General features: G+C 43.1%; 1 protein-coding gene across 3 annotated transcripts in view; it reads left to right on the forward strand.

Moving 5' to 3' along the window:
* The window catches only part of LOC137439958 (sodium/hydrogen exchanger 2-like), a 141,954-nt gene that overhangs the window by 93,410 nt on the left and 33,930 nt on the right, over nucleotides 1-14,614 (forward strand). For all 3 annotated transcript variants that reach the window (XM_078768383.1, XM_078768384.1, XM_078768385.1), the window contains 4 exons: nucleotides 4,303-4,520; nucleotides 4,799-5,001; nucleotides 5,248-5,337; nucleotides 5,556-5,626. In XM_078768383.1, coding sequence (XP_078624509.1) covers nucleotides 4,303-4,520; nucleotides 4,799-5,001; nucleotides 5,248-5,337; nucleotides 5,556-5,626 — 582 coding nt within the window. The remainder of the gene's footprint in view (nucleotides 1-4,302; nucleotides 4,521-4,798; nucleotides 5,002-5,247; nucleotides 5,338-5,555; nucleotides 5,627-14,614) is intronic.

Below are 14,614 nucleotides of genomic sequence, written 5' to 3' on the forward strand. Positions count from 1 at the left end.
AAGAAACTTACCACCTTTGAAACCTTTAAATATCAACAATAACACTGCGTATAGTAAATGTGTGAACTTATTTGTGGACAATAGTGTCCTCACTGTCAGACAAAACGGTCACGGATGGTCACTTGAACCTTCAATGGTCACTTCATTGCACAGCTGTTGAACAGCCGTTTTGACTGTCAGTGATTAGCCAAGGGGTACGGGATGATTTTAATGAGCTGCACATGATGTCTTGATATTGGCTTTAAAAAGGCCAGTGCAAAATGGGCATTTTGACCGAAAGATTTGACCATTTTGACCAACTTCAAAAAGACCGAAAACACAAAAGAAACTTACCACCTTTGAAACCTTTAAATATCAACAATAACACTGCGTATAGTAAATGTGTGAACTTATTTGTGGACAATAGTGTCCTCACTGTCAGACAAAACGGTCACGGATGGTCACTTGAACCTTCAATGGTCACTTCATTGCACAGCTGTTGAACAGCCGTTTTGACTGTCAGTGATTAGCCAAGGGGTACGGGATGATTTTAATGAGCTGCACGTGATGTCTTGATATTGGCTTTAAAAAGGCCAGTGCAAAATGGGCATTTTGACCGAAAAATTTGACCATTTTGACCATTTTGACCAACTTCAAAAAGACTGAAAACGCAAAAGAAACTTACCACTTGTTTGAAATGTAATAAAATTGTAACAGTTCAAAATAAAACAAACCAACAATTACTAATTGAAACATTGGCATTTTATTGATGACATGTCAAGTTTTTGACCAAGATACACCATCTCATCAGTTTGTTCTACAATACAGAACAGCACAGGGTGCAATGTCAGTCCCCTTTCAATCGCGTGTATGGCCACCATTGTTTTGGATACAGGCAGTGCATCGTCGGCGTATACTGCCTACCAGTCTTTGGATGGATTGCTGCTGGATTCTGTCCCACTCAGTCCTCAATGTCTGAAGCAGCTCTGCCCGTGTCCTGGCCCTGCCAACTACGCATCTCCCAAGCTCATCCCACAGGTGCTCTATGGGATTCAGGTCAGGGGAGAGCGCAGGCCACTGCATGGTGTTGATGTTTTCGCCTTGGAGAAATGCAGTGGTAAAGCGAGCAGCATGGGGACGAGCGTTGTCATGCTGAAAGGTTCTCAGTTCTGGGTGGTCTAGCAGGAATGGCAGCAGATGAGGTCGAAGGATGTTATCCACATACCGCTGGGTGTTAAGATTCCCATCCACAACCACCAGTGGCGTCCTGTACCGGCCTGATATGGCAGCCCACACCATCACACTTGGGCCACCCCACCTGTTGGCTTGACGCACGCAACAATCGGCATATCGCTCACCAGTTCTTCTCCAGACACGCTCACGCCCATCAGGACTGTCCACACAGAACCTTGACTCATCGCTGAAAGCGACCTCGTTCCACTGCGCCAAGGTCCACCGCTGATGCTGCTGGCACCATCTCTGACGGTTGCGGCGATGGGCAACCGTCATCACGGGGCCTCTGTATGGTCTTCTGGCAGTCAGACCATAGTCATGCAGTCGTCTTCGTGCAGTATCATTGGAGATCTGTGGGTTTGCATGCCCCGGAGTTTCTGCCGCAGTGCGGGATGCTGGACGGAATCGATCCCGCAGGTGACTTCGGACCATCTGCCTGTCCTGCCTTGCAGTGGTGACTCTTGGCCTCCCTGATCGAGGTCTGTCATCTGCAGCGTTGTGGGAGGGTGTCTCTGTCCACCAGAGCCGATATCGTCTGGTGTGAACAGCCAAGGCGACATGCCACCTCACGGTAGCTCAGTCCGCCTTGCAGCATGCCCAGGGCACGCTGCCGTTGATCCCTTGACAATCGTGGCATGTTGATTGAAATGCCCATTTTGCACTGGCCTTTTTAAAGCCAATATCAAGACATCACGTGCAGCTCATTAAAATCATCCCGTACCCCTTGGCTAATCACTGACAGTCAAAACAGCTGTTCAACAGCTGTGCTATGAAGTGACCATTGAAGGTTCAAGTGACCATCCGTGACCGTTTTGTCTGACAGCGAGGACACTATTGTCCACAAATAAGTTCACACATTTACTACACGCAGTATTATTGTTGATATTTAAAGGTTTCAAAGGTGGTAAGTTTCTTTTGCGTTTCAGTATATATATATATATATATATATATATATATATATATATGGAATGGCTTACTACAAATTAAGAACACACACACACACACACACACACACACACACACACACACACACACACACACACACACACACGATGTCCACAAAGTCTTGTTTGGTTTGGTTTTGGTACCAAACTGGAACTAGAACTGCCTTTTTATAACTGCTGGCAGGGGTGATGATGACCGGTTTCCTCTGCCTTCCCGCTTTGATACAACCCTGCTTTGATACAACCACACTTTCATTGGACATGCTTTGATACAATCCCGCTTTGATACAATCCCGCTTTGATACAATCCCGCTTTGATACAATCCCGCTTTCACATTATTATTTTTCTCCACCAATGTATACCGAGATGATGCTCAATAAATTTCATCCTGATCAGATGAAGTTTTGTATTTGTCAAATTCTGATGTAATAATGGAGGCACCTATGCCATCATCATTCACATGAGTTATTCTCCATGGATAGTTCTTTATAATCAGACATGTCTCTGTGCAGCACTTTTAGAGATATAGAAGTGCAAAGTTGTTCGGATTTTCCAAGATGGCGGCCGTACCACGTGACATATGACGTCATAATTGCCATTAAAAGATTCTACATGCCGAGGGGCTCCTATGGTGAAAATTTCCTGTCAATTGGTAAAATTACTGCAGAGAAAATGATTTTTGAAGAAAGTAAATCTGAAAAAATCGCAGTGCCAGAATCATTGACATGGCCGGAGGAGTTTCTTCTTCTTCACACAATAACAACTTCTAGCTTCCAGACAGTACATCCAATCATGAAATTTTGCACACCCATTCATGACTTATACTTTATTATAAAGTTTCACGGTGATCAAAGCAGCGGTTCAATATATAATTTGTTTAAGATTTTCGTTCAATTAGCCAAACCACGTGACCTGTCACAAATTCCAAAAGGTAATTTTAGCAGACTGACATGGGGAATATATATGTGAAGTTTCCACTCGATATGATGAAAAATGAGGCCACTCGGGCCACTCGGGCAACTTGCTTTTCATCAAGGACAAAGCGTCCGGGCGGCGTTTTCTTTGTGACACCGGTTTTAAAGAGCGAGGTTTTAAAGTTTATGCTTAAAAACGTCATAACTCTAACTCTGAAACCATGTGACACATGACGTCATGATCGCTGAACTTTTTGTTCGTCATGGTTATGCGATTATGCATGCCAGGTTTGGCCTCGATCTGTTCAGCCGTTGTGGGGGAAAAAGGGGTTTTCGTGTTTTTCACGAAAAACAAAATGGCGGCCGAACCATGTGACATATGACGTCGACATTTTGTGCATCCTGAATTGTATTTTCACTTAGGTGATTTAAAAAAATCATATTTATGGAATCAAGGGGTCTATTTGTTGAATTCTAACTTCCTGACGTTAGCACTTTTAATATCCTAAATAAACATGTTTTTGGTCTCATTGCAGTTATTTAGAATGAGACATTACTCAATTTTTTCCGTTGAGCCGTATCGGAGATATAGAGGGGCAAATTTGAAGGTATTTTCCAAGATGGTTCCCACACCATGTGACCTATGTTGTCATAATTAGCAGGAAAACTTCTACAGGTCTAGCCAATCACTTGGTGAAACCTTCTTGCCAATCAGACCAACAGTTGCTGAGAACATTGATTTTAAAATTTTCAGACATGAAAAACAGCGGTGGAAGAATAAGGAGCAGAAAAACTCTAGGAAAAACAATAGGTATTCTTGTACATTGTAAATGTAGAGGAAACCTAATAAGACCTAATAAGACTCCAAGATGGCGCCCACACCACGATCTATATAACTTATGTTGTGACACTTACGAAACCGGCCCCCGAGGAGGGAACATCCATTAACGAGTAGCGCTCCCTAGAATCCGTTTTGCCGTTAGTTTAGGTACACAGATAGACTCCACCCGTTATCTCGAGAGAAATGGGATGAATGCGTTGTGTGGGTTTCGTTAGGACTTTCCCCTTCTCTCCAATTCTCTTACATGATGCTCTCTTACGTATATGTATGTACCAGTGAGTTAGAATGGGGGAGGCTTAACTAAGCCTCTGTGCCATACCATATCTCATTCTATTAACTGGGTAGGAATACCACATCACCATTGATGCAAATGCAATGGCTGTGCTTCAGAGTTTTGTCATGCATCACGGGGATGAAGCAGTATGTGGAAGCAAACATCTCTACAAAATCAAGAATGGCCGTCAAGTATTTTCTGAAGATGCTCGGCAGCATGAGCGAGACGCTCATCTTCGTCTTCCTTGGTGTCTCTGCCATCTCTGGTCCCCATGACTGGAACTGGATATTCATCACCTCCACACTCTTCTTCTGCCTCATCTGGAGAATGCTTGGTAATGGAATCTTGTTTTAGAGTTTTTTTTTTTTCTGAAACCCAATTAAAAAAATGGCTGTTGCTGTTATGACTCTGCCTGTCACTTAAATTAAACCTGTGATTTATTGTGACATTTATCGACTTCCACTTCAGTGAGCCGGATAGACTGAGTACATGCTTTCCATCAATCATAGGTCACACTGAGAGGAAAATGCTGAGCTCACGCATTCAGGCCTAACGCAATTTTTACTGAAATGTCAAACTAAACCCACCTATTTGTTCTCTTCTGATATGCAGGAGTCTTCCTCCAAGCGTTTCTGATGAACAGGTTCCGCATGACCCCGATCTCATTCAAGGACCAATTCATTATTGGTTATGGTGGTCTTCGAGGAGCCATTGCCTTCTCTCTCGTTTACCTGCTTCCCTCAGAGTCCTTTGTTCACAAACCATTGTTCATTACAACCACCATTGCCCTCATCTTCTTCACCGTTTTCATCCAGGTATGTGGTTATGTGGATCACACTGGCACCTAGGGATTTTTCTTTTTCAAATAGAATGTCGAATGAGACCCTAATTATGTTGGCCTGACGTTGGGTGGGGGGGGGGGGGGGGGGGGGGGGGGAATGCCATTTTTTTTTTTTTTGTTTTAAAATTTCCTTTAGTGTGCAGATAACGCAGCCACGTTGCACCTGCACTTGTGGTGACACGATGCAATGTCGCACCTTCTTTCTTTACATCCCTTCTAGGGGAGCACAATTCGACCACTTGTGGGGCTTCTGGATGTGAAACGCAAGGGGGAACAAGAGCCTACAGTGTCTGTGGAGATTGCTTCGCGAGTCAGTAATTAACTCTCTTTCTTGAGCTCGCACTTATTTATAAGAACTGACATTAGTTGTAATTACTGAGCAGTCATGACTTGAGGTGTATTTTTGTTTTGTGAATTGTAAATGCATTTGTTGTTTGTTTTGTTTCATTTGTTTTGGCAAAACAGTCATTTGTTTGGGCCACAAAGAGAATGTTCAATGAAAGTTACACTGATCTGGATTGTCTTTAGTTTATGGACCTGCTCCTGGCGGGAATAGAAGATCTTTGTGGTCACTTTGGTCATCACAGTTGGAGAAAAAAGTAAGCCTATTTATTTATAAACTGATTGTCGGCAATGTATTTTTTACAAGCTGAATGCTCCTGGTGGTGCTTCGACATATATCACGTGCACCACAGTGAGTTTATGAAACATGGGATTCTTTACTGTCTCTTCTGGATAAGGGGTAATAGTCTTAGATCTTAAAATTTGGTTAGTCTAATTTAAAATCCACCTACGGAGTATTTTGTGCGCAAATGATGCAAGCAGGTGGGAGAGTCACCTCAATGGCCAACACCACCCTCCCTCCCCCAAACTCCAACCCTTGCCCACCTCGGAGGATCGTATGGAACAAATGATTGCAAAATTTTATTAAAATGATGAGGCAGGATTTACAGGGCCTTCAGAAAGTATTCACACCCCTTGCCTTTTTTTTTTTTTTTTGTATACATAATCGAGGCTCGTGAAAGAGCTAAAACCCAAAAGTCACCCCTTGACTTTTTTCACAATTTGTGTTACAGCCTGAATTTAAAATGGATTAAACTGAGATTTTTGTCACTGGTCGACACATAATACCCCATAATGTCAAAGCGGATTTTTTTTTTAGTAGAAAATTTTACAAAATCATTAAAAATGAAAACCTGGAATGTCTCGAGTCAATAAGTATTCAACCATTTTGCTGGGACACTCCAAATTGAGCTCAGGTGCATCCAATTTCCTTTGATCATCTCAGAGATGTCTCCACAACTTGATTGGAGTCCACCTGTAGCCAATTCAATTGATTGGACATTATATATATAAGGTCCCACAGTTGACACTGCATGTCGGAGCGGAAACTCTATCGTGAAGTCCAATAAACTGTCCGTAGAACTCCGATATAGAATTGTGAGCAGACATAGATCTGGGGAAGGGTATAAAACAATTTCTGGAGCGTTAAAAGTTCCCAAAAGCACAGAGCTCCATCATTAGGAAATGGAAAAATATGGAAATACCCAGACTCTTTCTAAAGCTGGCTGCTTGACCAAACTGAGCAACTGGGCAAGAAGGACCTTGGTCAGGGAGGTGACCAGGAACCGAAAGACCACTCTGACAGACCTTCAGAGTTCCTTGGCTAAGATGGGAGAACCTGCCGGGAGGACAACAGTTTCTGCAGCACTTCCCAAATCTAGGCCTTATGGGAGAGTGACCAGATGGAAGCCACTCCTGAGAAAAAGGAACATGACCGCAAGCCTGCGGTTTGCAAAAGGCACGTGAAAGACTGAGAGCACGAGGCAAAATATTCTGTGGTCTGATGAGACGAAAATTGAACTCTTTGGCCTGAATGCAAAGTGCTACGTCTGGCAGAAAGTGAGGCTCAGATGAAAGTGCTCAGATGTGGAGACCAAAACGGCACACAATACTCTAGATGAGGCCTCACGAAATTCCGATACAGTGTTAACACTACCTCTTTTGATTTATAATTTATCTCTCTACAAAGACATCCTGAAACCCCGTTTCTTTACCTATGGCTCCCTGTCAATGTCCTGTCTTCTTACCCCCAAATCTATTACCACCCCTAGATCCTCCCTCGGTGTGATACACTCTAAGATTGCCCCTTGCATCATGTACTCTCTATTTTCATTACTCTTACCCATCCCCAGCATTTTACATTTCTTTGTATCAAGCTGCATCTGCCAATTTTTTGACTTTCCTGATTCTGATCACCCCCCCCCCCCCCTCTCTGCTATCTACCTTACACCTTACCTCCAAGATTTGTGTCATCTGCAAATTTAGAAAGCTGACTCTTAACCTGACTGTCCAAATCATTGATGTAAATAATGGTCCTAGTACCGATCCCACAGGTACCCCACTACTTACATCCTCCCAGCACGACATCCTCCAACTCACAGCCACTCTTTGCTGCCTATCACCAATCCAGTTTCCAATCCAGTTGGCTACCTGACCAGCCACTCAACAAGCCCTCACTTTCGTAAAATCAAGATACACTACATCCACTGCACTTCCCTTATCCATCCAATCACAAAGTACTTCATGGAATTCTAATAGATTTGTTGAACACGATCTTCCTTTAGTAAATCCATGCTGACTGCCTTTAATTAGTTTGTATTCGTTCAAATGTTTCCCGATCTGTTCCTCAATAAATGTCGTCAACACCTTTCCAACAACTCAAGTAAAGCTAACAGGTGTATCGTTCCCAATTATTCTCTGGAACTTTTGTTTTTTTAAATATTGGTGTTGCATTTTCGATTCTCCAATCCTCCAGTACCTGTCCTGACTCCATTGAGCTGTTAAACATATCTGCTAACACCACGCTTATCCACTCTGCCACCTCCCGCAATACTCTAGGATGCATATTTTCTTGCCCCGGAGCTTTATCATCCCTTTATATTTCTACCTGCTTCCTTACTTTACCTACTCTGACATGGATCTCTTCTGGAAGTCCTCACTCACCCCCAAGATAAATACTCCCAGCACCCTACTCTCAGCTTTTGGAAGTTCTCCTGATTGTTCCTGTGCACATGTCGAAGTAAAAAGCTATTTAGTAATCCTGCCATCTCATGCTCATCATCCACCAATTCTCCTGCATTATTCCTCAATGGGCCCACACTCCTCTTAACCCTTTATTTACCTCTTGTATCCTTAAATATTGTCTTGCTGTTATGTGTAATTTCATATTCCCCTCTGGCCTGCCGAGATATTTTCTTATTTTTTTTACTTATTTTATTTTTACCAGTCTTTATTTCCACCTATGTTGATGAGAGTCGGACTCTAGTCCTGTTATTTTGTACTTAATAACTCGATCATGTTGTAGAACGTCGACCGAGGCCCTCACTTAATTTTTTTTACGCACTCACCTTTTAAACTTTATTCACTTTAAAATTAGTTTTCTCTGCAACCGCTTGATCGACTGACACAAAACCTACAACATATGAGCACCTACTCATGGATATATATATATACATTTAACAAAGTACATGATGATTGGATGGAAAATACAGCTGGTGTTCCAAAACATCCATTTTCTCCAGGCATGGTTGCAGGGTGTTTCACGTATCAGGAATAAACGAATTACTTTGTGTACCTCTCTGCTCAACCACACGAGTTTCTTTCTGCCTTTACACCTCACTGGAATATGCCGACCATACACATTTACTCTTTGAAGGTTGCCATTTCTCCGATGCAGACCGTCCACTCAATAACTTTACCCAATCCAAAGCTCCCAAATCACGTCTCATACCCTCAAAGATTGTCCTCCTTCAATCCAACAGCCTTACACCAACTTCACATCCAACTTATCCCCAACTTCACATCTCAACAGTAGAGTTGTCCTTACTATATTGTGGCTGCTCGTCCCCAGATGCTCTTCGACCTCTACCTCCTCCACCATATTGCGATCGTTACTCAAGAAGAGATCCACCACAGCACTCCCTCATGGGATTTTTTAAACAAACTGGGTTAAAAAGCAATCCTGGACTTGGTCGGAGAAAAAAAAACCTCATTCGCTCTGCCCTTTCCCTGTTCCTGGATGTAATCTATCCCAGGCAAGTTTGGAGAAAAGAGTTAAAGTTAAAATTGCACCCACATTCAATACTCTTCCCGTATCACATGCCCTTCTGAATTATTCACATGTCTATCTCTCCTGCTCTTCCCTCACATCACGAGGCCTGTAAAAGCATCCGACAAGTATCTTACTATTTTTCCAATCTCTAATCTCGATCCACACAGAAGTCTTTCCATCAATACGCAACTTTCAAAATGGCGTATGAATGCTAACGAGGCATTTTGCGCGTGCTCATGTCTGCTCGTCCGGGCACTTTTAACCTGCAATTGCGAGCGTGAAATCCGTAAGTGAAATAGTCTTTCCAACATCATTTCCAGCACACGAAAGAGTGGCAATTTAGAGATGGTTAAACATAATTGTGTTCCTGGATGCAAATCGGACTCACGAAAGTATAGGAAATACGAGAAATATCCGTGGATGGGACTGAGAGGTGAGTTATTTTAATTTCCTGTTAATATAAGTGAGCGGCTGCAGTGGGCATAAAAAAACCACACACACACACACACAGACACAGACACAGACACAGACACAGACACAACCACACACACACACACACACACTTCTCCTTTTACCAATAGATGCAAAAATCTCATATAATACCTCTTGTGGCCCCAGAACCAAACAAACAATATATTTATAACAGCCCTCACAGATCTCATGTCTCAACACCCCGTACTTCCTCCCAACATAATTAATAGTAAATATCATTGTTTTAAACTTAACATGGACATCCAGAAACCCCAGATATGTCCTTCCCATCGGTGTTCAGAAGCACACAAACCAGATGCGGTGTCTCCCTCAGGGAAGTCACCCTTCTCTTCTCTCAGAGACCCAATTGTCACACGACATTCTTCTTAAATCCTTTAACATTTCAAACTACAACCTTCACTCACGATTCCGCTTCAAAGGAGGAGTCCGTGTCTACTCCAACATCAACACGCCTGCTGTATGCCTTGTGGACCTCAAATCTCCAAACTTTGATGTCATCTGGCTTAAGATCTGTCTCCTGACCATCACTATTTTTCTCTGTTTCACTTCCTCTCCCAACTCTACAATCTTTATGGCTTTCTTTGACTATCTTAATTCCTGCCATGAGGCCATGACATCCAAACACGCTCAAGCAGAATTCCTCTATTTAGGAGACTTCAATGTACACCACAGGGAGTGGTTGAAATCATCCCACACGGATGTCGGGGGAGTTGAAGCTCTTACATTTTCCATTCTCAATGATCTGGAACAAATGATCACCCACCTACCCATATCCCAGATCGTCATGACCACTCGTCCAATACTTTGGATTTGTTCTTCACCTCCAATCCGTTGTGTTACAACTTCACAATTTCACCTCCAATTGGTTCTTCTGACCACAATCGTGTAAACATCACTTTACTTACCACCACTCCTTCTCCTCCGACTGCTCCGACTAAACGACAGTATTGGCATTTCAATATCGCTGACTGGACTGGTTTACGAAACTTATTTTCTGATTTTCCCTGGAAAGACAACTGCCTCTCCTCAGCCGATGCCTCTATCTCTGCTGAATGTATAGTTGAGGTTATTGTTGCAGGAATGGAGGCTCATATCCCCTTCTCGTTCAAGTCTATCTCTCCTACCAACTCTTGGTTCACAAAGGTGGGCGGTCCGCTTCGAAAGTCCGCTTATCCGCTTATCCGCTGCAGCGGACTAACGTTTTCGAAGCGGATAAGCGAATCGGAACAACCCCCGGAAACCGAAGCGGATAAGCGTAAGCGGACTACCGAAAAATTAAAGCGCATCGCGATTCGCCAAATCAGCTGTTAGCCTGAGCCGTTACTCTAGAATTGTGAATATTTATTTAAGTGAATAATAAGTGAAACCCTAACAACTCGGCTCTCGCCCAATCTCTTCCCGCTCGAGTTCCGTGATGCTTGGGTAACTCTATTTCTCAGGCATAACACGCCGCTCCCGAGCTCTGCCTCGGTCGAGCGCGTGTTCAGCTACGGGTCGGACATCCTCGGGCCTAAGAGGTCGGCCCTGGCTGCACCGAACTTCGAGGCCCTCGTCTTCATGAAGGGCAACCTCCAAATCCTCAAGAAGGCCCACGAGGTGGAGGAGGAAGACGAGTACTAGTCAACAGACTAGCAGTCTGTTGACTAGTCGACTCTCTTGTCAAAGAAAGGACGGGCAAATAGATTTTTCTTTAATGTAACTTGCATATATTAAAATTATATTTAAATTAACTGTAGCGTAGAGTAGAGTCGAGTGGAAAACTTTATTTCAATAAATTTTGAATAAATTTTATTTAAATAAAAATGTATATTTTTGATCTTAAAAGCTTTGTTTGTCTTTGTAGTAGTTAGAAATGGTTATTTAGGCTTAAAAAGCATTAAATTCCCTTTAGAAACGTCAAAAATCGCTTTTAAAACGTCGAAGCGCTTTTAAAAAATCGAATCGAAGCGGATAACCGGTAAGCGGACTAAGATTTTCGGCCGCTGAAGCGGATAAGCGAATCGGACTACACGGGCTGGCGGAGCGGATAAGCGGTAAGCGGACTTAAAATTTTCCGAATCGCGCCCACCTTTATTGGTTCAATAATTCCTGCTTTGCAGCCATTCGTGCACGAGATGCGGCATATCGGACATTGAAAAACTCTTCTTCCTCCGACTCGCATTCAGCCTTCATATCTGCTAGAAACCATTGCAAACATGTTATTCGTGAGGCGAAGCATTCCTTTATCTATCTATAATTCCAGTAATCTCTGTGTGTATGTTTGTATGTTTGTATGTTTGTATGTTTGTATGTTTGTATGTTTGTATGTCTGTATGTCTGTGACCGCTGTTTCTCGACAACCACGGGTCCGATATACTTTAAACTTGCCAGGTATATTGCTGGGGACCCGAGGATGTGCCTTTTCAAGGTTTCATATTAATCGGAGAAGTAGTTACCGAGCTATGTCCAAAAAACGATTCAACCAATCAGAGAGCAGCGAGCTATCACGTGTGCCGAACGTGGCGAACAGACTCTGCCTCGGACGGCACATTTGAGAGCGTATTCATTTATTTCACGTTGGCAAACTGTGATGCCGCTATGTTGGCGTTAAACTATGTTTTAAAACGAATTAAAACTAATTTGCGATTCATCGTAACTGCGATATGCGACCTTCCGGACAGTCAAATGAGGACGTCACTTCCGGACTTACGTAGCGGCTAGCGGGCGCCATTTGGAGGAGCTGGGAGGACTCAGTCGTGATAGAGTGAGCCTGAGTGAGTATATCAAGACAAGAACAAGATCTAGAAGGAGGTATGTACGGTGCGATTCATATAATATATTGTTTAGTTATCGTCGATGAGGAATTTGGGGGCCCGATTAACTGCAGCGCCATCCGAGCTGCGGCGTCGGGACGATACATTCATTGTACGGTCACATCACGCACTTACGGGCACGCCCATGGGCCCATGGGCACGCCCATGCATGCATGGGCGAAGACATTTTTTTTTTTTTTTTTTGGCAAGGAACGGGCGGGCACGGGCACGTCCTATATATATAGTACGGGCATGCCCTAGTCCAAAAGAATTGTGACAACCTCTCATCTTCTTCCACCAATAGATCTTTCTGGTCATTAGCTAAAAGTATCTCCAACAACTTATGTCGCTCTCCCTTTCCTTCACTCTTCCGTTCTGATGGTACTATAGCTGTTTCTCCGACTGACAAAGGAACTCTTTTTGGTTCTCTGTTCTCCTCTAATTCCACTCTGTATGACTCCAACATTCCATCTCCCTCTGATTCACCCCTTACCAATCCTATGCCCCTCCCTATAATCTCTTTCCATGCAGTCAAAAAAGTACTCCTCTCTCTGGACACAAGCAAGGCATACGGACAAGATGGCATTCCTCCTTGTGTCTTGAAGGAGTTTGCTTCAGAACTTGCTCCCATCCTTGCTCGTTTGTTTCGTTTTTGTTTAAAAACCCAAACTTTTCCTCTTTCCTGGAAACATGCCTTAGTACAGCCTATTTTAAAGAAGGGTGATCGTTCAAACCTTTCCAACTACCGTCCTATTGCTCTGACTTCTACTATTTCCAAAGTTTTTGAATGTCTTCTCAATGACCATTTCCTCAAGCATCTTGAATCCCACAGTCTTCTATGTGACCATCAATATGGCTTTCACAAGGCAAGATGTCCCGGTGATATCCTTTCTTACATTACGAATATCTGGGCCTCTTCTCTGAGAGATTTTGGGGAATCCTTTGTTGTAGGCCTTGATATCTCAAAAGCCTTTGACAGAGTTTGGCATCGGGGTCTGATATCCAAGTTTCCCTCTTTCGGCTTTCCTCCTTCACTCTGCTCTCTCATATCGAGCTTTCTCTCTGACCGCTCTATCTCTGTAATTATCCATGGCTCATCATCTCCCTCCTTCCCTTTCAACAGCGGTGTTCCTCAGGGTTCTGTCCTGTCTCCAACACTCTTCCTTCTTTTTATCAATGACCGTCTTTCTTCTACAAATAACCAAATGCACTCATATGCTGATGACTCAACGTTGCATTCCTCAATGTCTTTCCCATCTGCCCCATCTTCCCTCAATCGATCTGCATCTCGTGTTATCACAACCACCTCTTTAAATTCGGATTTGGACAATATTTCCCAGTGGGGAAAATGTAATCAGGTTAAATGTAATGCTTCTAAAGCTAGATTTCTTCCCATCTCTCTCTCTAAAACTCCTCTCAACTCTCCAATCTCCTTTGAAAGCTCCACAATTACACCATGTGATACAATAAACCTACTAGGTATTACCCTAACTTCAAATCTATCCTGGAATCCACACATTACACAAATAGCTAAATCTGCCTCGAATAAACTGGGAGTCCTGTTCAGATGTCGAAGATTCTTCTCCTCTTAACAGTTGCTTCAACTATATAAATTATAAAGGATTGATTCGTCCTTGTATAGAGTACTGCTCTCACATCTGGGGAGGTTCTAGCTCCACATACTTCCTGGACAGAATTGAATTAAAAGTAATTCGACTTATCAACTCTCCCAATCTGACCTCAAAACTCGACCTGCTCAAATTACATCGCAAAGTTTTCTCTCTTTCTCTTTTCTACAAATATTATTTCGGTTTCTGCTCCCAAAAACTTGCTGCTTGTGCACCTCCGCCATTAGCGAGACCACGGAATACTCGACAAGCCACTACATCTCATGGTTATTGTGTGGCCATTGACAACTCTAGGGTGGGCCATTATGTTTGTTTCTTCCCCTCCACTGCCAAACTCTGGAACTCTTTACCTTCACATGTCTTTCCAAACGCTTATGATCTTCCCCTTTTCAAAAAGCAGATTCTCTGCTTTCTCAAAAACTCTTAGACTATTCTCTCCTTCTTCACTTTTCTATCAATGCAGCTCTTTTATTTAGGCCTGGCCTCGATGAGGACTACATAGTCTGTGCCTGGAGCCTTCTACATAAAAAAAAAAACCTGATACATCCAACTCCCAGGTGA

Source organism: Myxine glutinosa, chromosome 14, assembly GCF_964187855.1.
Source record: "Myxine glutinosa chromosome 14, kmMyxGlut1.1, whole genome shotgun sequence".
In the NCBI taxonomy this organism is placed as follows: Eukaryota; Metazoa; Chordata; class Myxini; order Myxiniformes; family Myxinidae; genus Myxine; species Myxine glutinosa.